The following is a 27,520-nucleotide window of genomic DNA, read 5'->3' as shown; positions in this document are numbered from 1 at the left end:
GCAATCATTTCCCACCAAGTATAGTTCACTTGTGTTTATAATAATTCAGTGTGCTGGCAAGCACTCTCTGATAGAGTTTCTAAAAATAATGAAGTGTTAGTAATACAGCAACTACAGCAGCCTCCACTTTCAAACCTTTGGAGAGAAAGCACCAGACTGTGTGCGTTACGTTGAAGGAGATTCTGCTCAACTTTTCAACAATAAAGTTTAGTTCCACTTTGACGGAATTTGAAGCAAATAGATGTCTTGTGGTAATATGATTCTGTGAACATAAAACCATGCTGGAAGCAGATTTCAAATAACTACATGGCTAGCATATTTATAATTTAAAGTCTTTACAACAATAAGTACTAAAAGATAAATGTATTACTGCACAAAACTTAGAGGAGTCTTTCACTATCCAGGATATGTGCAAAATGTAACGGATAATTCTTAGCTTTGATGATAATGCTTTAAGTTTTATTTAGAAACATAAATATTTTAAATAACTGTGATTTAACATAATCCCTTAAATAACATTGCTATTCCCACATCTTGATATGCTGTGTTTTTTATTTACAGGATGTGGAGTAGAAATAATTTTAAAAGCAAAAGCAGAAAAACTTTTTTTTTAAATTATTTAAACTGTTTTAAATAGTCACTTGAGGTAAAACGTAGGCTGTAACTTTCTCCAGGAGAATTATCAGCCTCTAATGTCTTGTTTGAAAGGATTTTCACTGTTTGATGAATACCTTCCTTTTAAATTTTAAAATAGCTTGCTTTCAATAATAAAAACATTTAAAATACCATACTCCAGAGTTTTATGCTTGTGTGTGTGTCCAGCAATCTGTTGAATACTAAAGTTAATGCTGAATAAGTAGGCTCTTGTTGCCTTATTATATAACAGTGATTATATATTATTCTTTTCAATTAAAAAAACACCACTCTTTACTTAGTAGGATTAAGAACATAAGATTTCAACAAGTAACTGAAAAGAAGGCCAGTCAGGTCATAGAAGTTTATAGCTGAATCTCTCTTCTACTGAAGATGAAGAAGATAAAAATCCTACCTTATAATGTAGTTTATATTCTCTTATTCTTTTCTAGAATACATAAAATACAGCCTGGAAATGCTAGTCACCTGGGAGTTCATTCTTTTCAACCTAGGCTGAAAGGGAAGATGAAGCTTTCTACCAAAGCCACTAAAAACCTCTGAATTTACACCACAGTATACAGTGCAGTATGTATTTTATTTGCACAACTTACCTAATCAGAAGCAAATTTTTCTTTTGACTTCCACTTGCAACAGACTGTACTCCCCTTGCCCCCAACACTTGAGGAGTCAGCATATGACAGACCTAGAAACTGGAATGGTATTTTGGTAATGGTAATGCCTGGGCCTTTAAATGTAGAATTAGCTTTTCTCATATATATAAGACACAGACCAGCATTTTGCTAGGTTTATGATATCAGAGGACTTAAATAGAGTGAAGGTGATTTTTTTCCTTTTCATTTATTCATTCTTCTTGGAGACAGAAACCCGCATGGTCATACTGCTGATTTTATTAATGTATTTTTCTGCACATAATTGCTAACTTTTGGAAGCTACCAATGCCACCCTATTAGATGAAAAAAACAGATAAAAGCACCAGATTTTAGATGAATGTATGCAGTAATACATTGTACAATGAGATTTAATCTGGTAACAAAGTAAACAGGATAGATTTGGATTTCAAATAGCTTTTTTGAACTAGCACAGTCATAAAATATGCACATTACTAAATTCTTCATTCCTTGACAGCTTTTTTCAAATAGGAAAATAGCTGAATAGTACAAAGAGCAATCAAGACTCTGTATCTGGTTTATTATCTGTAATTTTCTATGGCTAGATCTATACCAAAGCTGCTCTGGCTGGCACCTTCAGTGTTAAGACTGTGTCAGCCTTTCCATTATAAATTGAGGGCCTTATAAACAGCTTTAAAGAGATCACTGTGTACTGAAACTCAGCATACAATTTTTCCAGGAGCAAATAGTTTATTACTGCTATTAAAAAAAAAGTGATGTTATTTCCAGCTCTTCTGCCTGAAGGTTTATTCTGGTTTCTTTACAGAGAAATACCAAAAGATACAGCTTTCAGGGAGAAAAACACCTAACAACGAAGTCTAATAAAATTCAGAATATTTTCCCAGGGAACTTTGAGAATGTGTAGGCATAGGGTAAAGACAGTACTGCCAATTCTTGACTCTCTGAAAACTTGACAAAAAATTATATATGGATTTCTTGATTCTGCAAGCTAATTTACACTACTGGCAATGTGCTATTTGTCCTCCACTCACATAAAAAAAAAAAAAAGAAAAAAACAAAAATCAGTCTGCTCCTTGGTACTTTCCTTCTTGTAAAACTTGCTTCTGTTCTGCACATGTTTGAACACGATAGTCTGACCCTTCCAGGACAGGAAGATATTTTAAGAACAGATGTGCAAGCTGATGGAAAGGCTAATTAAGAAGGGGACCAGGTGATTTCTGGTGGGAGTGGGGAGCAGATTACACTTGAAGGATCCCTGAACAGAAAAGGGTGAGAAAAATGGTAATCTCTAGGCAGAGCCTATTGTGGTCAGGCAGATACCTTTCTTACAGTACAATCTACAGGTAGGTTTGTTGAGGAGAGAGGAGGGAAGAAGAACTTATTTTGTCCTTGACAGAAATCCTAAAAAGACTTGAGGGATGGAATTCATCACCTCTACCTGCAGATGTCAACAAAGTCCTAATCTGCACAGAACAGAGGTTTTCCAGATTGTCATCTCCACTCCTTGTATAGCAAGTGGAGAGACAGGAAAGCCATGGCACCATTCATTTGAGCTATTTTAAACATCTAGCTAAAGGCAATATGAATTATGTTCTAGAAATGCTTATTAAGAGTCCAGGCAGCAATCCCCGAAGTAGCACTGGAAGGGAAAGCAGCCTTTTAAAGGTGCACTTTCCACACCATTTGCCTACCAATGCCTGTGTGCAGGTGAGCTGTACTGATTCAGCTGTCCTTAAAGAGACCTAGGAAGAAATACTTGCTTCTGACATAGCTTTTGCCTGTTTTAGAAGACCTCTAAGTTTTCAAGAATATGCTCCTGCTATAATGAGGCCTAGCAAATAAACTGTTAACAATTTGACTTTTCTTGTTTTGTACCATTTAGAATGCCATACTGCCCTCAGCAATTGCTTCTGAAATGGAAGATGCATAAACAGTTCAGCACGGTTCAGCCATAAGCATCACACACTGAACACCAGAAGTGTGAATGCAGCCAATTTTAACTTTCTGCACAGGTAACTGTTGCTATGCCCGCACAGAGGGATGAATAGACAGACAGAGGGAAAGTCTCTAATGCCAAGTATGTTTTCACTCTGTATGCTAGATCTTAATGGAGTGACTGCTGGTTCTAATATACTTCATCATCCACATGAAAACAGGATAGGCAGATAAACAGCTATATATAAGTTCCTTAGAAGCAGGATTTGTCCCATTTTTGTCTATTTGTACTTTGGACTTCTCGGACACTTAGACTTGGTTCAGAAATTGTAAGAGAAGCAATTAAACCTCTTTTCCAATTCAAAAGCACCACCATTTCCCATACCAACTCAAGTCCTAAGAAAGCATCTGCATGGGGGCTAGTTAAAGATGATGAATGATGTTAAATTAAGTGTTGAACACTGTGTCAATGACAGGCTGGTGAATGACCACAGGAGCGGGCAAGAAGAGCAACACTGAAAGAGAAAATAAAGATCTCCCTCTGCAGACTGCATTAACTAATCTGAAACAAACTCTGGCAATGGTTACTTGAATGGGGGGGAAAAAATCCCTTTTTGTTTTATTTCATCTTTAAAGATTTCCATCAGTTTTTCTTGTACTGATCAGCAATACATAAACTGTTTAGTGTCTCAACACCATCTAAGGAAAGAGACTTTCAGACTTTGCCATAGTTTACACTGAAACATTGGGTTTGGTTTTTTTTTTTTAATCAAATGGATCAGTTTATGTACAAAAGCAAAAAAACCCAGAAAATTCAGTCCAGAATTGAACTTCATACTAACCAAAATATGTCTCTTATTTTGCAAATCACACTGGTAAAAATACAGAACAATGTTATTCCTCCAGTGCCCTTTTTAATTGTCATACACAGTGGTACGTGCTTTATAAATTAAGGCTTAGCACAGGGCAAGTACAGACAATTGCTACTTGTTCATTAGAGCTAGGTCAGGTCATGGGATGGAATTGCTAGTTAAGAAATTCTTATTTTCCAACCCACTGTATCCAAGACAGACTAGAAATTTGAAACAAATGGATAAGGAAAGTAAATACTATGGCAGAAATACAGCCTAAAGATGTGGCCAACAGGAGCCCCTTTACAAATTCATCATCTCTTCAAAGGATTGCAAACAATGAAATTTATTTCACTTTGTTTTGCTTCTTGCAGTGAAGGCTTAGCTACATAACAGTGATTCAGATGTTTCTTCCTTGAATATCACTGTGCACAGAAAACTCTCTCCAGTTAAGACAACAGTGATCCACAAGGCTGAGAGTAGTAACTCACAAGGCAATGATATATAGAAATATAAAGATAGCATAGTAGCACTAAAGCATACTTGCTATTGAAAACTATGTAATTTGTGAGATTGTCTACAGAATAAATATTCAAGCTAAAAAAAAAAAAAAAAAGCACGTTGGCCATCCCTTACCTAGTCTTTATTTTTTATTTAAATGTATTACATTTTTTCCAATGTGTAAAATTAAATAAAACTGTATTTCCCTCATTTGATTTCTGCTCCCCAGCCTTAAAAAAAAACCAAAACCAACCAACCAAACAAAAAACAACACACAAAAAAACCAAAGCACAACTATCGCAGGACTTCCATATCATAGACTATGAATATCTTGGAGCACGGTGTGTCAAGAGCTTTTGACCAACAAAAGGATAACAGTAAACACCAATCTATAAGGCAAGTTAATTGGGTTTTTTCCCTTTTATTTGATAATATATAATATAGAATGTCATGATCACGTCCCTTCTCTGACAAATTGCTGTCAATATATACAGCTGATGGCTCAGCTATATATACTTTTCTGCATGCAGAATTTGTATGCATTTCTGAACAGAAGTTCCTATATATCTGATATTAATTCACAGTCCAACTAAGGTAGAAATATTATAGTAGGGTTTCACTGTGTAAGGAAGGTCTATAGAAATGTTGAATTATTTAGATACACATTTCTAATCCTAGATAGAGCAGAAATGTGCATCTTTTATATACACAACATAACATTAGATACTATTTTAGTAACACTGTTGAACTAGAAAATTTTCACCAGCAGTTCCTCTAAATCAATCAGCAATCTCATTGACCTGCTTTCTCTTAGGTCAAACCCACAAATAAATAATCCCCAAGATGATTAAACAGATTCGACTCATAGCTCTCCTAGTGGGATATAAAAGAGGATGGTTCAAGGTTTTAAACTTGGCTACTAGTAGCAGTTTTCTGAGTGGATTACTATCTATTCTTTGCAAAGTTTTGCCCTCACAGAAATCTATTCCAAATCACAGGAAGTCACTAAGGTAAGAAGGGGTTACTAGCAACCTTTTTACAGTGAAGAGTTATCACTGAAACTAAGAAAAATGGCAACCAGAATGAAAGAACTAAGAGGAGCATTCATCCCTTCTAGAAAAAAGTCAAAATCCATTGTGCTGTATGTCATAATATAATAATGCATTAAAACACATTATTATGATTCTGAATAAGAATGAAGATTTTTCCCCATTTGTACTGCAGTCATGTAATTGTCAGTTGCCAATTACTAATTTTGTAGAAGGATTCCAGCAGACAACTCTGCCTTTCCCCTACACAGTTTTATTAAGAGTAGTTAGCTCTGCTCTAGGTGATAAAAATTATTCCTGATCAAACACAAAGCTCACCACTGACGCATCTGAAGTCCACTGCCTCAGTGACAGGCAGAGGTCTCCCATGAAAGCATTTCCATTAAAACAATGGAACTGGTATCCCTTTCCCCCCAAAATTCAGGGTATCAACAGAAGTATGAAGTTTTGAATGACCTATGACAAAGGGCAGAGTAAGGCAGGGAAGTGGATGTTACAGCCTCTGGGAAAGGCAGCAGCAGAGGAACAGCAGTTCTAGTTCCTCAATTCCATTGAGTTCCACAGTCTTCAGATGAATTTTTTAACCACTTCCCATAGACTCCATACGACAGCTATCACGTGCATTGCACGTGTTCACCCCAACCCTGCTTCCGCTTTCACATAAAGGCAATTTTGCCAAAGACAGTGTCTCAGCTAGAGTTTAGGCAATCCGTCGCTGGTTTGCCACACAGCACCAGCCTGAATGAGGCACACATCTTAGGTGCCCACATTCAAGTCTTCCAAGCACTGTGCAACATGGAATTTTGGCCCTTCGTGACTGCCGAACTGCATTTATCCTAGCTTGGTCCTTCTGGTTTACATGCCCCAATCCCACCTGATATCTTAGGAGCATAGGTAGATTCTCTGTACTTTCACAACAATATTTATTCTAAAATTATTTCTAAGAAAGGAAAATAAAAGCTGAGTTGTGAGAAATGCAGACTTGCAGAGTTGAGGGTTGCCATTTCTGTTTGTTAACTAAATATAATTCAATACTACTACTACAACAACATTTTGTTAGGGCCCTTTGTATTTTTATAATGACAAAGATGCCTTTGTTCAGGTCTCTAAAACAGTTGTCCAATACATGAGATTTTTGAAGCGTTTCCCACAAATACAGCTATGCACTCACAGACCCCAAATTACAAACAATGTGAGTATTTGTTATATGCCACAGTATATATACACACTTAGCAGGAGCCTATTGCATTACATATAAAATATCATAGTAGTCAAAAGAATTTTTAACAAGGCTTCCAAATAAAATTTTTCACAATTGGACATAAGCTCATACTTTACTTAATATTTTATAATGACTTGTAATGAAATACATCCTGCTTGCCCAAAACTGCTTCTGTCTAAAACAGAAGATATTTGAAAGGTCATAAACACTTGGTAGCAGTAGGACTGCAGACGCCCGCTTGAATGTTTTCACTCAAGATAAATAAGGCTGTAGCAGCTGCTGCTTACAGCCCCAGGCCCATGGCCTATATCAATCAAATACACACAAACTTGTTTAACTGGAAGAGTCTAGAATTTTTTTTTTTTTTTTTTACACTAACAACTATAAAACATGGCAACTTTTCTCATCAGCTTAATAGAACAAATATTTCAGGCACACCCTTACTTCGCATCATAGGTCCTCCAAACAAACTTCTGTGGGATAGATTAAAAATGACACCTTACTAAAGAATGTTTTATATTTCAACAAAATAAAGCAAAACTTTCACTAAAATGCTTTCATTCCCCACACTTCCTAAGGCATCTTGCCTAGCCAATCACTTCTACCACGATATTTCTGGGCTTACTACAAATATGAGAAAACACCACAAAAAAGTTTGAAGTGTCAATTCTTTATTTTTGAAACTTTTTGCACTAAAGAATGCAAGTACCATTTGGACTGAGTGCCTCTGTGACTGCCATGCTTTATGGCTGACTAAATTGATTTCACATGGTAACTAAAACTAAGAGCACATAGGAACAAATTTCATAATTCTCCTCTGGAAACACTGAAGTATGTCTTTGGTATACGAATCATCACTACAGTGAAGATCAAAGTGACTTTAGGGGGTAGATCCTTTAGGAAAATGAGAACTACTGCAGAGACACTGGGGCACATCTCTGCAAGTTGCACAGATCTGTAAACCTCTGATACTTTTGTACTAGGTTTGACATACTATAGCTACTTATATAATTGGTTATGGTGGTTCCCCATGAACAGCTATTATTTGAAAGGAACAAGGGATAATAAATAGGAAAGGGAAACATACTGTACTGCATACATGAAAATCAAATGAAGAAGAAAATCAGTGAAGTTTCTGCATTCCAAATTTACCTGCTGAAATGGTCTCAGGCTGGCAGGAAAGATACTATACACTAATTAAGAAAATTGCTAACTTATAGAGACTGAAAAGAAACCTGTACTGGCAAAGGATTTTTTTTTTTTTTAATTTTACTTTTTTAAAATAAAAGCTTAGGGATACTTTGTCATTTTCTACTCACAATGTCTACTGAAGAGCTAAAAAGAAGGTTATACTGGAATAGCATGGAGACTATTAGCTTTTTCATAAGAAAGCTGCAGAGTCATCACACAGCCTTGCTGCAGTAAGCAGCTGTCTTTCTGTGCTACATTTCACTGAACGAAAATGCAGAACAAGAACACACAAGCAATGAAGACCAAAATCTCTTATAGTGAATCTGTTTTCACAGCTGGAGACAGAGTGCTTACTATTCTATATACAGCATCACTGAGCTTAGGAACTCAAGTGGGCAGTGTTAAATTGCACAGTAAAGCAATTTAAGCAAATGACTAATCTAAACCTTAAGTTTCATTCCTACTTTGCTCTTTTAAAAAAGTGGTTTAAAACATAAAACATCAATCCTCTCCCATTATAACAAAGAAAAACCAGAACTGTCGAGCCACTTGTACAATTGTTCGATCAGGACTTGTAGCACATAAAAACCAGGACATGTTTTTAATTTGCAGAAAGAAAAAAAAAATTACTATAAGATTTATTTTTTTTTTTTCCTAGCTTCTTGGTACCCTAAGTCAGTGTCTTGACTGGAATTATCATAAGATTTCTACAGTCTTAGCTACTATTGCATTACAAAACACATTTTAAAATTGTGTAGAGGTACACACATGTGTACATTATACTTAGAAGGTGTCAAAGTACTTATTTTTAAAAACAGAGTGCATGAAAAATTCTTCATGCAGCAAGGTCTCAACCAACTAAAATAACATGAACATTTAATTTGACATTTGAATGTTCTGATTTTTAAAAATCTTTCCAGCTGATGTAACACTGAATTAAGAAACGTGTGACATTAGGATCTCAAAATATTACACTGGATGTAATCATAACTGAGAGCAAAGTTATGTTAGATTAGAAATAGAGATGATTCGTGGCTTGCTCCAGAGAAATGCAGAACATTCTAGCACTAACAATGGAAGTGCTTCAGTTGCCCCAAGTCTAGAAACCTTTGTATAGCAATTCTGTATTTTACTAGCGTAACATACTCAGCATCATACTTACTGTGGTGCTGGCTGTTGTAGGACCAGGGGTGCCACGACCCTCTTTACAAACAACCTGATTTTGTTCTTCAGGACCACGGGTGACAAGAATTCTGAAGTGCTGCTGCCTCGTGTTTTGATCTGGTCTGATTTTAAACAAACATCCCTGCCCTTGAGGAATCCGCTCTACTGAATTGCTTCTAGATATTTCTGACCCGTTCCTGCCATTTCCATGCAGTTCTGAATTCAGTCCATTATCTGTGGGGCTAATTTCTTCTGTTGGTGGCTGGACAGGGTAGGAAGTACTCCTTTCTAGCCGTATCCGGGGATACCTGACCAATCTGTCCCCTTTTGTTCCAGTAAAACCAAAGTTATACTCGCCTCCTGCACCTGTACCACTTGTCTGCGGTTGCTGTAACTGGAGAACAAAGAACTTTTTCCCTGAATTTGCTGACATATCTGGCACGTGTTGCAAAGACCAACGCCGGGGTTCAGGGGTGGGAGCATTATTTTGAGCCTCAGTACCAAAGGGTAGTAGAGTAACCTGAGGCACGTCTGCACTTGAAGCCCGATGCTGAATCCTCACACCGCTTATGTTTAAACCTGGAGCTGCTTCATTTGCCTCATCTTCTTGGGTAGTTGATGAAGCATCCTCACTCTGATTATTAGAAGGAATAGTACAAAATATTCTACGATTACAGCAAATAGTTCCGTTAATCTGTTGCCCTAACTCTTCCGTCAGCCTGGGTGGAGAATTTTCAGGAGTCACCTCTGGACTGCTTGGAGAAGAATGGTTTTCAACAGGGGATGCATAATGCTCCCTGAAGTCTGAGAATTTACAAGGAAGCGTCTCCTCAGGAGATTCCAGGGTTGTGCACTCGTCTGCGCAGCCGTTTGCAGCTTTGCGCTGAAGAGAGATCTGCATTGACGAGCTTCTCGTTGGACGCGCATCAATACTGTTCAGCAGCTGGGGAATAAACATAGATGTACTCCTTTTTAAGGAGCCCACTTCTTGCAAATCGCCGCCACCACCATAATCTGCTCCATGTCGAGAGAAAGCATGAGGACTGTTTCTTCTTGGCAAAGTGTGGAATGCCATGAAAAAGTCATCTTCTCTCTCCCGGTCGAGGATCTCTGATTCGGGGGCTGTGTTGCTTCGCCCAGAGCCAAAATGAAACCGCAGCCGATGGGCCATGGTTTTACAGAGAGAAGAAAAGGAGAGGGAGAACAGCAACAATTCAGGCACTGCCAGAAGTTAAAAACCAAAGACATAAACTCCAAGAAAAAGTGTCCCATCTGCCAAACTGTTAGCACTGCAGCCCTGATAGCGACAGATAGCAGAAATAGCCCAAGTGGCAAGCAGCATTCCAGGCATGATTGGGTAAGAGCAATCAGCGCTCCTACACACTGTGACATAGGGTAGGATGGTGGGAGTCACGTGGCCTTGTTCCCCCTCTCCAATGTAAGCTAGTGGGGGTTTTGTTTTTTCTTTTTTTTTTTTTTTTTTTTTAATGCCAGCAAGAGCCTGAAACAGCACCTTCACAGCTGCTCCTTTTCCATCAGAGAGGAGCGGCCCCAGCGGGAGAGCTCTCACAGCTGACTAAGGCAGCGAACACACTCGGCACTGCTATAAATCTAAACCACATCATATTCACATGGCACATTTGTGTAAAGCGCGCACACAAAAATTTAACTACAACAAAAATACTTCAATTTAGTGGTAAAAGTTTAAGTCAACTCCACATGCAAATGAGAAAAATTATTTCAAGCTTAACATTTTGGTGTGTGTTACAGCATTAGGCTATCATGGCAGAACATGAATAAATATAGCACGGTTATGCTTTCAGTTTTAACTGTGCTAATAACATGATTAAGCAACAAACTTCTCGCCTTTGAAAAGCCACAACTTTTACATTGTCCCTACGATCGCAATATAACCTACACTACCCTGCACAGTCCCTTTTAATAATTAAAAATTACAACAAACAAAGCAATCAAACATATGGCAAAGATTTCTCACACAGTAAAATCAGCAGAAATGTGCAAGATGACAGGAGACAAAGTTTCTTTTTCAGTTTTACCAGGCAGTAAAGACCAGGGAAAACCAGAGACGAGTGTTGCATGTCCTTTTGTACTGATTTGTCTTAAACACCGTACAGAAACTCTGCCTGCCCATTGCTGGCCAGTCTCCAGCGAGAAAGTTAGCAATATTACGACGAGTGTGATTGCCAGCACGGAATACAGTTATGCTCTCCGAGGGCCAAAAGACCTCAGAAGAAGAACAGACAGACAGGATACACCAAAACGTAAAACAAACACCCTAAATCAGCTCTATTACAACACAAACTCAGTGGTCTGAGGATACTCACATTTGAAGTGTACTCACAATAGCACTTGCTAGCACATACTAGAAAAGAAACTCTGTTTAGCAAGAAGTGTAGTTTCATTTCAATACACGGACATTTGTTCCCTAGGAGAACTTCAAAGCCCAAGTTTTGTCAACAGCTCTGAAAATTTGTAGGTGGAGGGTCAATACTCTAGATAGACATTTAAACCTCTGTTTGCAAGCAGCTTGTTTTCAAAAGACAAGAGAATGACCAATCACAAGAGAAATGGAAGCTTAAAACGATACAACTGCCAGACAGCACAATCCCGTATTGTTTTAAGTGGACTATGAGCCAAGAAGAAGAAAAACATGCATAGCTTCTACACAGCAACAGTACTGTAGATTGCCTTGTGGCAGGCACAGGTGTTGATATTATTTTATCTTATTTTTCAGATAAAACATATTATCCAAGGACACAGTGTCTCTTTGCACTAAAGATGAAGCTTGCATCATATATTCTCTATTTTGATTGGGGGATAGAAAGGAAAGGATGTACTGTGAAGACAAAGTTCTTTGATAATTTGGGAACATGAAGAAGAAACAAAGTTCTTGCAATAAAAACCATGCAAGTATTGACTATAAGTATTTCAGAGCAAAACCAAAATAACTAGTTCAATGTCTCCTCATTCTGTAAGCATAACCTCATGGAAACCTGCTACTCGAAAAACCTCCATGTACTTGCTTTGTCAATAGCTCAGAATACCTTCCAAAAGGAATGCAATGGCTTCTAAACAACAGGTTGCTGCCTTTGGAAGGAGGTTATGAGCCCAAGGGCAGAATGTCTACAGAAGTGGGACCACAGGAAGAACAAACAGAAAGAAGTACTGAAACTTACTAGAAGTAAAAGGCCAGTACTGCATACAGAAACATGAAAATCTTAAGCAATATATCTGACATGAGTATACCAGAACTGTCATTTCTCAGCTGTCACCACGTATAGAATTTTGACCATCACACAGGGACATCCCCGCGCATGCCACTGCCCTCTGCAGGCCAGCATGACACCTCTCCCACCAGTTGTGCTTTGTCCTCCATGCCAGCACAAACGTACTCCAACCATCCCCGAAGACACACACAAGCCACGCAGTAATGTCTGCACAGTCCTGAGCCCTGGCTTACATACTCTGCCTCACAGTTACAGTTACAGGATTTCTGCTTCAGCGTTGTTTGCATCAGCTGGCAATGGAAGAGGGCCTTAAAGCTGGGAAGAACTGACCGACAATCTCCCTTAAGTTCAAAAGGTATAGGACAGTTTTAAAAGTGCAAGTGGTCATTATGATCATTATATGTCAATAAATATGCTCACAGTCAGCCCACTCTAAATAGACACTGTCACAGATTTACCGATTTACTTCCTCCTAAAGGAAGATACAATCATTTGGCTATAAGTCCTTTTTTTCCCCAGAAGATTACAGCTTGTATGTTTTCCTTTATATTTAATAGGAAGGCAGAGGAAGACATTTTCCATACTGGTTTTTTTTTTTTTAATAAAAGGATCTTCACAACACTGATCCTAACCTTTGCAAAGCAAACAAGTTTAGGTTTAGTAGAGGTTGTACTGCACCCAACCAAGAAAACGTTAATACCTGAACTCATAAACAAAGAGATGATGTTACAATTTTCAAAAGACAAAACCCCAAAAGACTTATTCACCCAGTATGCCATTGCACTGGCATATTGTTGGTGGTGCATTTCTTTGCCTCTCTCCAGGCTGATTTACGAACTCAGGAAGGCTCGCTAGCCCTTCGCATAAGCGTAATGAGCCGGGCAGCGAAGCGACCCTTGGCTGTGCCAGGAACTCTTACCCAGCTGAGACAGGGAGAGATGCTGTGCGTCTCAAGGACTCCTGCTGCCCGGCGGAGGCAGGCGGGGGACGGGAGTAGAGATAGCCACTTCTCATAACAACCTGCAGCCAGTTCTCTCTCCTAACGACCTGGAGACCTTGTTATTGCAGTCCTCCCCTCACACGCTGCGAGCAGCCCCTATCTGTGTTTGGAGTTCTTTCAGTCTCAGAGTTTCCCTTATCTGCGTGTGAAATGGGACCAGCGCAGCTGGCATCCCAGCAATTTGTTGATGGCAAAAGTCAATCGCCTCCCCAACCTACAAGCAGCGGTACTACGGGAGGCCCTTGGAGCTCTCCCGGACCGCAGCGGGCTGGGACCAGCATCTCCCCCTGAGCGGGATGCCTCTCCAAGCTCCCAAACTCTCCTGTTTGCGAAAACTGGAGGTCTGTCACCGAAAGCCAACATGGCTGGGGCAGATTCTCTCCGCTGCTCCTTGAGGCTCAACCCTTCGCCCGTTGAGACAAATGCCAAAGCACTCGAATTGAATATTTTCACTGAACTTAAGTGGAATTTTTAACAGGCATACCTCTTTTTCTCTCTTTTACTCTCTTTTACTCTCTTTTATTCTCTTTTACTCTCTTATGTATTTCTCTTAGTGTCTTTATGCATGGATGTGTACTAAATTGAGTAGTCTATAGTAAGTTATAGCCGGTACGTTATAAGATATATTATAAGTGATTACTTTCAAATTTATACTTAAATTACTGTCGTGATTTTTATTCAACCGTGAATGAATTTTAGGCTGCTACTATACTCATAATCCCTTTAGATATAAACCGTTGCCCAAGTCTGGGACTAGGAGTCGATCCAGCCGCACCTAGACTCCGACAGGAGTTTAGAAAGCAAGGGGGTCTTCTCTGAACCTCGTGACTCAACGGGAAGGTCTTCCTTACACTTTCCCACGTTCCCTTTTACCCTATTATGGTTTTGGTCCCTATATACATAAGTTTAGTTCGATTCTGATTTAGTTTTCCTGTGTGCATTTTATCCATGTACTAAGTAATACAGTGAACCTTGCCATTGAATTCTGCGAAGTGGCACTTTTATACAAATTTCTATTAAATCATTTTTCTATTGCTAATACAATTGGAGGCGATTCTTTAATCGATCCAAACTTCTCTCTCATTTTTAAATTCCCCCCGCAACACATACGTAACCTAATATGTTCAGAATAAGTGTCAGTTATTGCATGTATGTCTATGTGAAAACCTTATCTACTTAATCCTAACAAAAACAAGCAGCAGTAAGATGTTGGAAGACTTCTCTAGAAAAGTTACTGCATCAGACAAATTAAGTTCAAGACTAAAAACACTAACAATATGCTGGGCTTTATGAGGCAGAGAACTGAAAACATAACAGAGAGCATTATTTTGCCATTACCTTAAACATTCATACACCCACATGTTGAATACAAGGTACAACTCTGGTAACCACATCCCAAAAAAGGATGCAGAAGTATTGAAAGATAAAAGAAAGAGACACTAAAATGATCAGGGGGTGAAGCAGTTACTAAGTGACTAAAAAGGTTGGGACTTGTCCTGGTTTCAGCTGGGATAGAGTTAACTGTCTTCCTAGTAGCTGGTACAGTGCTATGTTTTGAGTTCAGAGCGAAGAATATTGATAACACTGATGTTTTCAGTTGTTGCTCAGTAGTGTTTAGACTAATGTCAAGGATTTTTCAGCTTCTCATGCCCAGCCAGTGAGAAAGCTGGAGGGGCACAAGAAGTTGGCACAGGACACAGCCATGGCACCTGACCCAAACTGGCCAACGGTGTATTCCATACCATGGGATGTCCCATCCAGTATAGGAACGGGGAAGTGGGGGGCAGGGATTCGCCGCTCGGGGACTGGCTGGGTGTCGGTCGGCGGGTGGTGAGCAATTGCACTGCGCATTATTTGTACATTCCAATCCTTTCATTATTGCTGTTGTCATTTTATTAGTGTTATCATTATCATTATTAGTTTCTTCTTTTCTGTTCTATTAAACCGTTCTTATCTCAACCCACGGGTTTTGCTTCTTTTCCCGATTTTCTCCCCCATCCCACTGGGTGGGTGGGAGTGAGTGAGCGGCTGCGTGGTGTTTAGTTGCTGGCTGGGGTTAAACCACGACAGGACTTTATTGGTTTGCAGTGGAGAAGCCTAAGGAAGAATACAATGAGGTTTCCACTGTCAAATTACTGGGTTAAGGAGGACCATTTTGGTCTGACCCAGCAGGGTACTACTTTTGAATTTAGTGCTCTGAATATTAGTCCCCAAACCAGATGCTTTTTATGCTTCTATCTGCATTTCTTAGCACACTTACTTGAACAACAGACAAAAATACACCTTTAAGATGTGCTATATTTTCATCAGCTGTGATACACAGAGCCTTGTGATTAGTAAAACACAATGAAGACAAGCACTCACCAATCTGTTTTCATCAAACACTTCAAACAGGAGACGATGATTGGTTGGGTTTACCTATGAGAAAATTCAAGTAATGTCACTTTAGGTTCATTAGTTTGACGATAACAATATAGGGGTACTCGTTCATACAGTGATTAAACCAAGGCTAACAGAACAGGACTAACAGGTTTTATGTAAATCTTTAGTTTTACTTAAACTGGAGCACTAGAACACTTTGTTTCTAAACCCTACTGCAACTAGAAATAGCCCAGCAGTTAACACTAAAAGCTCTCATTTACTGTGTTCAATGCAAGACAGTTACTGCATTCCTCTTTCTACAGAAAGCTCCATAAAGGAAAGGCATAGCTGCTGCATATTTCCAAGCTGCATGCAGCCATAAGGATGAGAGGAATTCGGAGAGCACGTCCCTGGGCAAACCGGACTGCCTCTGTCTCATGTCACCCCCAGTATGTGCTGCGGCCAGGAAGAGCTAGGTGGCTTCAGCTGCCTCGAGCACACCAGCAAAGCTAACTTGGTCTCAGGAAAGGTGGCCTGGCCTCCGAGACAAGCTCTGTGTTTCGGGAACAAGTTCCAGGCTGGACAGACTATCAGGGCTCCCAGACTTTTTTTGTTCTACAGCTGCAAAGCTCAATGAAACTGCATGGAGCAAGAGTTTTACTCTATTTCTTTCAGAATTTCACAATCATCTGTACTTCGGACTGTCCATCGCTCACCATTTCTAGCCCATTTATGACACAAGCCTGTGGAAAACCCAACAGAAGTCTCTCCAACACTTGAAAACAGCAAATATATCTCCATAAAATTATTTACATTGAAGTAAATTTAAGCAGAAAGACTGCCAACATTTGAAAGGAAAAAACAAACAAACAAAAGAACTCTGGCAGGAAGACAAAACATCACTATTAAACAAGAAAAAAGTTCTATAGTATTTTATCAACTTGATATATTTTTTCAGAAAAACTTTGTAAGCCAGGTTACTATGCCCAACTTGCTAAATTGAGAAAATTTAGAAATAATATTCCACAATAGACGGATAATTCTGTGGGGGTGGCAATGGAGTTCTCCAGTTTTAAGAAAATCAGAGAACTGTGACACAGAAAAAAGGGTATGTATAACTTTATATATCCTCATTATTATTTAGGATTTTCAAGATGTTTTAAAAGAGCTTCTGTGAACTGTATCTATAGTGTAAGCAACACAAATTGTGGCAGTTTTGTGTATTCTCTTTTCCTGGGAAAAGCAAATTATTAAAAAGGCTACCTTGAATAATATCAGTTAAAATTATAAGCACAAATAAACATAACAAGCTTGCTTAATCCTGAGTAAATATATTTCACTTTAAAACACATGAATTTGTTCCTTACAGTCTGTCTTACAACTCAGTATGTTTACGAGACCAGTATTCATAAAGATGGGCTTATGGAGGTGAGGTCATCCATTTCTGAATCCCATATGCAATCAGGATCGTATCTGGGAGAGCTTGAAATGTCTTCAAATAGGTAAACAGTTTAAAACTTCCTTTCACTTCCCTTTCCTGTGCAATGGTCATGATAGTAATCTCTTTATATTAATTTGTCCTCTATGCTGAAGGCAAAAGCATTTGAACACTTCACCATAAAACACTCTCTTACAAGGCTAATGACTTTCTAGGAAAATTACAGTATTAAAATTCCTCTGCATTTTTACAGGCAGGTAGCTTAAGTTATCCCATGGTAAAGCCACCTCTGTAACAAGAGGTGTGCAAACATCAACAACCACTGTGATGAAAATAGAAAACCTTAGGTCCAGTCGTAATTTAGTGTGAAGACAGTTACTATGGTCTCTGCATAACATCTAAGTCCATATTTTGCCCTCTGGGTATGTTATAAAAATCAAAATATTTCATTAGATAAAGATGATTTTACATATGTATTACCAGCTGCAAAACCTAGAAAAGCTATTTGGTACATGTTTAAAAATAAAAGTTCCACTTAAACCTCAAAAACCTGTGTATTAACAGTTACATTCATGGGAACTATCTATCTAAAAGATCCTATTAGCAAGACAGTCAATTGCTAAGACTCTATAAACAACATTCAATATGATACCCGTTTTTAAGAATCTACAATGACATCTTTTCTCAAGCAGCTGTTTAAGATTAAATTTTAAAAACCACTGAAATTGTACCTAATCTTCTTTTGTGAAAGCTACAGCTGCACTAAAATTAAGTCATTCTTCTTTGGAAAAATACTTCCAACAACTAAATAACAAAGTTGTTACCACCCTTCTCATTTATATTATGTTGGTTTTGATAATCACTATTTTAACCCCTCCTTTACCACTTTCAAATATTTAAAATTATTTTTTCTGACAAAAATCACTCAGTTTTAGCTGTAACTTGGTTTTCATTTTAAGCAAAATTTAGAAAGATTAAAATGAAACTACAAAAAAAGAAAAAAGCATATTCTGACCTTTTTGGCAAGTAACATAAAGGCCAAGAGAAATTACTTTTTCTGTCTTCCTTCTCTACATTTGTATTTCTTTTTTTTTTTTTTTGCCATGATAACTTAAATTTCATAGAGCTCTTGGAAATAACTCTGATTATTTGCCACTGTATTAACATTTTAAAACCACAGCAAACATGCTCTGCTAAAAACACATTTTCAAGTAAAAAGAATTTTTTAGTCAGATGAATTAGCTCAAAACTTACTCTAAATAAAATCTCAAATTGTGAAACAGTCCATTTCTAATTAACCTTATGCCAATTTCTGCTGATCATTCCAGCAATGAGCAATTACATCAAGATAAGCATTTTTAATGTAAATATATAAACAACAAATAAAAAATAAGCTTCTTCCCAACCTTATAAAATGCAATGTGATTAACTGTACATGTTAGTCATGATTGCAAGTAAAGGGAAACTTACTCTAAAATAAAATTCTTCATTCCATTTTGGATTCAGTGTCTGTAAAAGAAATAAACATGTTTACATACTAAAATTTCTTTAGGTTTGCCATTTTGCAATCATCAAAATGTGCATGCAAGTGACAATTTTCTAGGAAAAAAAAAAGGAGAAAAAAGCACGTCATAAAAAAATTGAAATAAAAATATTGCCATCAAATTATTTTGAAATTCCTTACTGAATAAACTAAACATGGAAGGACATTTGAGTCAGATGATCCTAAAATAGATGTTAAGTATAAATAGGATTCTGTGAGTAAAAGGCAAATCACTGAGACCCTATAGAAGTAAAACCTGAAGACATTTCATTCTCAAGAGTCATTTAAAACCAGATTTAAAAAAAAAAAAAAAGTATTTTTTAAACACAAGGACAACTTTAGAACTACAAAAATAAGGACAGTTTTATACTGTAAACTAAACAGAAAAAGAAAAAAAAGAACAAAAGGAAAGGTTATTTCCTCTGAATAGGTATGATTCTCTTCCTAACCTCCCCCAAGCCTATGGAGGATTTTAATTTTGTTTTAATAGCCTCAAAAAATGTACAGAATAAAATATGCATACAGATTACAATCTGAAGGAAGCTCAAGCATGAAATAATAAATTGATAAAAAAAGAGAACTACAAACATTAGTAATTTGGGCAATTCAAATTTGGGTAAGCTTAAAAACAAGTATGATACATCCAATGGTTTTGTTTTCATGCCAAATCATTCCCTCATTCTCTCACATAGCAGAGATTTACCAGAAGAGCTGACAGTAAAAATTGGCTCTACACCCACCAAAATTTTGTTATAGCAGAGAAGGAAAAAAAAACCTGTTACTTTTTAAATACTTGTATTCATCAAATGCGGCTGTTATTGGCAAGAGAGGTTCCATGTAATTTAACAAATGAAGCATGGTCTCATAATAAACTTGAGGGCACTACTGTCCATCAATAATGCATTAATTTTGAATGCTGCTTAAGTGCAAATACAAATTTCAGGAAATATTTGATGTATTAGGTAGCACAATTTTTGGTAAAGGCCCTGGTAACTGGCAGAAATTTCTTCCACCTTTACAAGTCAATTAGTAGGTCAAGCCAGAAAGTACAAACACCAGAATCCTAGCAAAAGAGAAAACCACTTGTAAAGAAAGGCTCCAGAAATAAATGCATGAATAACTTCATAAAGGATATTAGCAGGGAAACAACAACAAAAAGACTCATCGGCAAAGAGAGCTGCATCCTAAAAAGGGCAAGTGTTGTACAGATAAAGAACTGCCAAGAGTCAAGCTGAGTTAGATCTTCCACAGGATATTAAAACAAACACAAAGAAGGTTTTTCAACCATCTAAATAAAACGAGAACATGGAAAGAAATGATGCTACTAAGCAATGAAGCTCAATGGGGAGACTAAGCGTATTTAGATACAGGAAATTACGTTTAACATTACATATGGGAAAGGCAGAATAACTAAGGGATCGATATGAAGATAGAAGTTGTCACAACTGACGTAGAAGTGAAATCTTCATAGCTCAGTGCAGTCAAATTGAGGAAACTGGATAATCTTCATCCAGACTTTTAAAAGAATTGACACATTAAATCACAAGCCTAGTAGCAGGAATTTAAAGAATATACTAACCATCTTACAAGATCGTAAAGACAGCAAACAGCAAATACAGCTTTTTCTACTGCAGAAAGAAGAGAGCATCGCTAGCAGGCCATTCAAAATACAGCTCCAAAAGGAAACACAAGGCATTAATCAAATTTTACAGTTGGAACAACTAAAAGTGTGGAGGGAGGTAAATCAAAACAAAAAGCCTCAGAAATTCAACACAGCTAGATCATGCCAGATGCATCTGAAATTTTTCTGATAACTTTATTTTTTCAGACTAAGGAAACAATGTGCATTCAATCCCTTTGGCTGTAACTAAGCACTTCATAAGGCTAGGTCCAGCTGTACAGTAGGATACATATCAGACAACTGCACAGGTATTGTAAAAGGAGAATAAGAAAGGGGAAACCGCAGTCCCTTCTGCCTTCTTGAAGGCACTCCCATGAGACAATGACAAACAGGAAGCTACCCATTAAACTGAGGAAGACAAAAATGAGTAGAAAAATAAGAAACTAGTGAAGGGTTCGATGTCATCATATTAAAAGAAAAATTACAGAGGTGAAGTAGATAATTGGCAGTGTCTTTCACAATCACTCCTGAGATTGATTTTGCTCAGTATTTTTTCCATTAATGATTTTAACTCAAAATCAAGATATACTAATCATGTTTGATTATTTATGAAATAAACAGAGATTGCAATTTGCATAGGAAGAATACTGCTTTGAGGGCAGAAGTCTTGAGATGAAATTTAACAACTCAGAACAGAAATTACTAACTAGAACTTTCCAATAGATGAGCTATTATTATTATGGAAATGACTGAGAAAGTCCAGGCTTCAAGTGACAGTTACAAGAAACAGTGAAAAAAGGCAGATGCAATCCTAGGAATACATCATCATCATCTCATCCTCAGCCCTCTGTCTACAGTTGGGCTGTTGTGCAAACATTGCCCTTTTTCTCTTCCTTCCTAGGGCAGCACTACAATCCATGAGTTTATCTCTTCCTTGATACAATCAATACAATACTTTCACATCTTTACTACATCTTTTTTTTTTATTTATGGTGGTCTTCTCATAAGTTTTCTTATTCTCCTTTCACATGGATCCAAAGCTAGTAAGTATTGCTTCAGATCAGCAGTTATGTTACAACCTTATTTCCAATCTAATGCTCTCTTTTCAACCTCTCCTAACTTTTTGCACTATAGCCTTTACATTTCAAATGTGTGGGAGGTGAATATGCTATGTCTTTAATAAGCATGCTTTTATACCAGCAACACCTTTTCAAATAAGGACAACATTATTCTAGTAAGAATTAAAAAATTAATTAAGGAATTAATTAAAAAAATAATCAAATTGAATAAAACTCTGGATGTGATCACCATTATTTCCTAAGAAGCAAGAGGAAAAAAAAAAAAAAAAAATCAAGTCCTATATCCATGCCACACTTCCTATCTCCTCTCCCGCAATTTCACAGACTTGCTACAAAGGATTTCTCTCAAAAGCCAAAGGATCCTTGCACCTTCACGACCTGCCTCATGACCTCTCTGCTATCATAGTCCTGAGTTTTAGTCACAAAGTTACAGAACAGTTGAGGACCTCCAGAGGTCTCTTCCAACATCTAGATGATCTAGACTCATACTACCTCACATTGAAATTCTTCCATTTCATTGAAGTTAAAGATGAAAATCTCCCTCCCATCCTCAAGCATTTGCCAGTTAACAAAAGCTACCATGCTATTTTAAGACAATAAACAAGCAGTACAAGAACTGGACTTGTCTAGGCAGTTGTTTTTCAGTAAGCCATTATTTTTCAGGAATCCTGAAGCATACATTTTGCAAACAAGCTGATGAAAGCAAATGCATAGACTGTTCCTAGGGTGCAACTGTTCAAATGTCTCCAACTTCCACTGAGTTCTCCCCAGATGAAACGAGTTGCCCATATAGTAGCTGGTAAAGTCTGAGCCCGTATCGCTATTGATCCAAAATTACTACAGTGGTCCAAATTATTTTTTAAATAAGAAAATAAACCTTCACCTACACTCATTCTATTCTTTTCATCTACCCTTTACAATGTAAGAAAGATTTATCAGTACATTGACACAGGTGTACTGATTTAATAGTTTCTCATTAGTATTGCTGTTCCAGAGTGAGACAAAGTCAATCTCATGCTTCAGCAAGAACATGTTAGTTAAAATTTTACCAGAATTATAATAGCCAGGTATTTTATAATAGCCTGAAAACAACCTATCAAGCCTAAGCATTTTCTGCTCATATGATTTCAAGATCGGGAGTTCATTCCATGCAGCTACGTCCCAGGAAATGGCATGACAACAAGCACACTCTCTACAAAAGCAAGATATGCATATCGTAAGAAAACCTCCCACATAATTCTATGGAATTGGTGATAAATCTTGAACCTATTTAAGGAAACAAAAAAATGCCACAGTCCATGTTGTTACTGTAGCAACAAACTAGGTACTGCTCTTTGGAAAAGTTAACATTTTTCTCACAAATTTTAACATCTAAAAACTTTACATAAAACTAAGCTAGATGGCCTACAAAGAACGTATTTAAAAGGATATAATGAATGTTAAAATGCTATTATGAAACAAGTACCAATGGTTAACCAGGAAATCTTTTAAAAATTACTTTTACTTTCCAACATCAAACATGCCCTGCTTCCTGTGAAAAGTTCTGCTTGAATCTTCCATGCTTCCAGGATTTCATATCGGTTTTCTCACGACACCTAATGTTCTGATTTTAGAACAGCATCATTCTATTTTGTATTTTCAAAAACAGATTTTTCCTCACTATTCTGTTTTGCAATAATGATGCCAACTGCATCACTGTTAATTCTAAATATCTTCATAAAAATGACAACTCATTGCTTCTACCTTACTTTTCATACCAGTTATGACTTCCTTCCTCTCTGCTATCACTACCAGCAAATTTAAAAAAAATAAAATAATAAAAACCCCAAATTTCCTTCTAAAATCTTAGGGCCCTGATAATGACAAATATCCCCTGGTGGAATTTTTGTTTGTGTAGAATGAAATTAAGAAACCAAGTAAAATTTAATTTTAGTTCTAATTAAAAATGAAAACAATTTCAGTACATTTCCAGGCTTTTCTTACAGCATATCTTCTGTCATTTGGCTATTTTAAATTCCCATATTAGGAAAATATTTTGAAAATGGAAGTTTTGAAAGGGAACATTAAAGAATGATCATTTGTGCTAAAAGTCAAATAAATTATAATTAAAGCAGAGTTTCTCAGTTCTTTATTTCAGCTACGTCTTTCATTGAAATATAACTTTGATAAAAGAAACAGTGAATGATATGCGATTTGATAAGCCAAGCTTTAGAGAATAATATGCAACATATTAGATCCTGTCAACAGATCATGCACACTGAAGATGCATGCACTTGTTTTCTTATTTTGGTCTGAAAAAAAATACATAAATTATTCACTTGCTATACATGTATGCAACAATTTAAATAAGTGTTGTATTATATTATGGAATCGTGTTCCAGTATCCTTAATATTTCCAAAACAATGGAACAAGAGAGAGTATATACGTACCTTCTTAATAGTTTTTGTCTGCACAAGAGCAAGTTCTCTGTTCTCATCTGCTACATACAAGGAAAGTTTCACATACGGGTCACTGCAAAAGAAGATGTCATATTTAATGGGAATATAATTTTACAGCCAAATATAATTTCAGTATAAATTTGTCATTTAACTGGATAACAATAGCAGCTCTAAATACTTCCAGTGAAAGCGTTTTCACTGAAACCTAGTAACCGTAGTAAGCTACTGAAACATTTAAAATATGTGTTTGAATACACTCAGTTAAATACTGACCATAGCATTAAAGATAATTTAACTTGCAGCTCTGTCCCACTGATATGGGCAAGAACAACTTGCTTGCATACAACTTCTGCTCACGAGCATGCACATGGCAGGCCATCAAAACAAGTCAAGAAAAAAATTTGAGTCATGGGTTTTAGAAGAGACTCACTGTAACCACTTGAGTTTGACAGGAAAGGGAACAGGAATCATCTTGAAGAACTAGTTCTATTTTTACTGAACCATAAAACCAAGCTGCATGGTATCAGCAGTGATACCAGGATGGTCCTTCTGTCCATCTGACACCCCTGCCTAGATCCTGAGCTCTCCTACCCACACCATGGGTCTCCACCTCCCCAGCTAGTCCACTGTGGTACTTGCTGCAAAGAGATGCTTGCACACTCATCTCACAGGCAACCCACACTTATGGGTCACCCCTGAATGCTGTCATGGACCCTCTCCCCATCTGGTACCCTTGCCTGGACCAAGGGCCTCCTACTCACTGGCTAGTCCAGTTTGAGGTACGCTAGTGAATGCCACATGTCCTCTCTGACACACACCAGGTCTGGGGGAGGTACAGACACTCACTCTGCCACCCAACAGCTGGCACCCAGACCGTGACCAGCAGTCCAGCCACTGGCACTGAGCTCCTCACCTGCATCTTGGATAATCTTAAGGAAGAAGATGCTCCTGTCTTTCGCATACCCTTCCATGCTGAATACCACACTGACCCTGCTCCAGCTTTTCACGCCCTTCTCATTACCAGGTCGCTGAGGATCAAACACTATCATAAAGGTTTGCACAAATGCTTCAGCCTCCATCCAAATCTCATTTACAAGGTCAATGAAGCAGAGTGAACATTAACTTTGTAGCTATGGGGTATTATAACTGCTACCTTGAACTCTGCAGAGTATTAAGTAGAACCACCACTAGAGCTATTTTCCATTGGAGTTTATATGCACTTAGGTAAAGTCCTGCCCAGCATACCGGAACCAGGTAGCATAGACAAATCTGGCCTCAACTCCCCCTCGCCCCTGCTTCCTCTTTTCAGAAGGAGAAGGAAGTAGATGTATTCCAGAGACCATACAGCTCTGTATGTCAGACACCTGTCAGATATAAAACGTGCCACTAAAGGAGGTCACTGCTTTCACCCTAACTCCAGCTGCTTTCAGTAAGAAGTTTTTGCCTTTACTGAACAGACCATTGACATCTCTGCCCACTCTGAATGTGGGACAGACTGAACCAGACTAAACTGTAGCAGCAAAGTTCTCACTCCTGAATGTGAGGCGGGAATTTATCTGAATGATTAGATATTCGAGACTGTTTACTTACATGCATTCATTTACTTAAAATGAACACGTAGCTGGACAGATACTATAAACCAACATAAGTCGACACTGCTCCAAGTAAAGCTGTCTCACACCTCCCTCTACCCTGGACCTTTGTTCTGGCCTTTGTGTTGCCCCTTCTTCAGTGGCAAAACACCTCTGCACGGAGCCATGCACAGAAACAGATCAGAGGAAGGATTCAAGGCAACAGGCAGCGGGGAAAGAAGGGGTCACTTTCCAGCCCAGTCAGTACCCTGGCTCGTTTCAGTGTGCAAACGTGCTAACATTTTCTGTTCTAGGAAAGAGAGGATACATAGCAGAGGCGGGAAGGAGCATCAAGGGAAAAGGTAGAATTTTTTATTTAAGTCACAATGTCATCATAATGTTTTCTAAAGTCTACCACCTCACATACTCTGTCAACAAATTAAACATTGCAAATAAATAGAAAACAGCACTTAAGGACATCTTTAAGCTACGTGAAATGCACTGCCAGCTTGGGGTTTTTGTTTTTAGCTTTTTGAATAGCAATGAGCACTTAAAAAGAAAAAAGAAAACTGTTAAATAGAACATAAGGAAGCAAGCAAAGAGGAAAAGAAAAAAGACCTGAGATTTACCACTACAGTTTCTTATCATCCAGAAGCTGTGACTGATGTGATTTGATGACAGCTTATAGAAAAAGTTGTTTAAGTTGCGTTATCTGCTTTACATACTGCTAAATTCAGCATTTCTTTCACAACTCTGGAAGCTGCAGCTGCCTAAACAAATCTGACAGTTGGTAATTTTCTTCTGTGCTTTGAACTCATGATCTGTTCTAAAGAGCTGTGAAACTTCATGTGAAAGCTCCAGGAGCTGAGGATCAGAGCACCAAATTCATTTAGCAACAGTGGCAGAGACAGCACCTCATTCACAGGTTGCAGCTTCCAGGCTAAAGTTTCCTAAAAGAATTTAGTCATCTGAAGAATAATCACCACACACACAACTTTTGTTCACACCATCAGAAAATAAGAGGACATGAGTATCGGATACCACAGAACAGAACACTGAATTTGTAACAGTTTTCTTCTCCACTTGGAATTAACTGTAAATAAGAAATACCATTGAAGTCTATTAGGTTGCTTCTTTCACTGCATAGTTCTAACTAACCAGCAAAAGTTTACTGGAAATAATCTAATTTTTCTTCATTAGGATGCAGTATTGTGGTAATCACACTGAGTCATGGCAAGGGCTAAAACCAGACATACGTCCAAAATCATCGAATCATCACAAAGTGCATGCCAACAGCCTTAGAGGACTGTCCCACCTCCACGCTGTAGCCAACATGTCAACTGCCACAGAGCTTCCAGTGCCCCAACACTACAACCACAGCTTCTGGATCAGCGCCCCTCTCCATTACAGCTGATACTTAACCCACAGCCACCTTACAGCACCCAATGTCAAACAAAAACAGGGATATAGAAAAAAAACACATTGATCGTATCAGTAATAGCCCAGTTATGGGGGTGCTGAGACAGGATTTTATAACTCATACTTCAAGCAGAGTTCTTGCAAGACCTTTAGTAAACCTTTCTCTCTGTGCTTCTCAGTGCTGGTAACACTTGGTCACAAAGACATGTATGCAACTAAATGGAATTCAACAGTGTGTCAAGCAAAACCAAACTGTTATTACTAGTAAAATGCACAGTCTCTTGTTTCTAATCTCTACAGCTGCCACGTATACTAGACATCATGCAGTACCAATAGGTTTCCTCAAATACCATGAATACATACAGCCACGCCAGGTCTTAATTTAAAATAATGTGTGCCTAACATTGAGATATAGGTTAATAGCTGCAGAATTATGCTGGTCTCTAACTTCTGATTATTAAGAAATCTCATCCCATACATGTCTGTCATCTGCTCTGTCAGTAACACAACAGAAGTTCCTGAGATCATACCTCTACTAGGAAAAACTAAACAAGCTACAAAGTAAAATAAGACAGACTAGCTGAGACTTCAAAGAGCAGATGTAG

At 37.8% G+C, this 27,520-nt stretch overlaps 1 protein-coding gene across 9 annotated transcripts in view; it reads right to left on the bottom strand.

Moving 5' to 3' along the window:
- NEDD4L (NEDD4 like E3 ubiquitin protein ligase) overlaps positions 1 to 27,520 on the bottom strand; it is a 193,318-nt gene that overhangs the window by 93,104 nt on the left and 72,694 nt on the right. For 4 of the 9 annotated variants that reach the window (XM_052778721.1, XM_052778722.1, XM_052778723.1 and 1 more), the window contains exons 3-5: positions 23,917 to 23,998; positions 18,714 to 18,752; positions 15,809 to 15,862 (exon numbers count right to left, since the gene is read on the bottom strand). In XM_052778721.1, the coding sequence (XP_052634681.1) occupies positions 15,809 to 15,862; positions 18,714 to 18,752; positions 23,917 to 23,998 (175 nt within the window). Of the gene's footprint in view, positions 1 to 9,194; positions 12,995 to 15,808; positions 15,863 to 18,713; positions 18,753 to 23,916; positions 23,999 to 27,520 lie in introns of those variants that run through there. The other 5 variants (XM_052778716.1, XM_052778717.1, XM_052778719.1 and 2 more) reach the window with 5 other exon arrangements.

Source organism: Harpia harpyja, chromosome Z (genome assembly GCF_026419915.1).
Source record: "Harpia harpyja isolate bHarHar1 chromosome Z, bHarHar1 primary haplotype, whole genome shotgun sequence".
In the NCBI taxonomy this organism is placed as follows: domain Eukaryota; kingdom Metazoa; phylum Chordata; class Aves; order Accipitriformes; family Accipitridae; genus Harpia; species Harpia harpyja.
The sequence above is the reverse complement of the archived record's forward strand: the minus strand, read 5'-3'. Positions and strand labels throughout refer to the sequence as shown.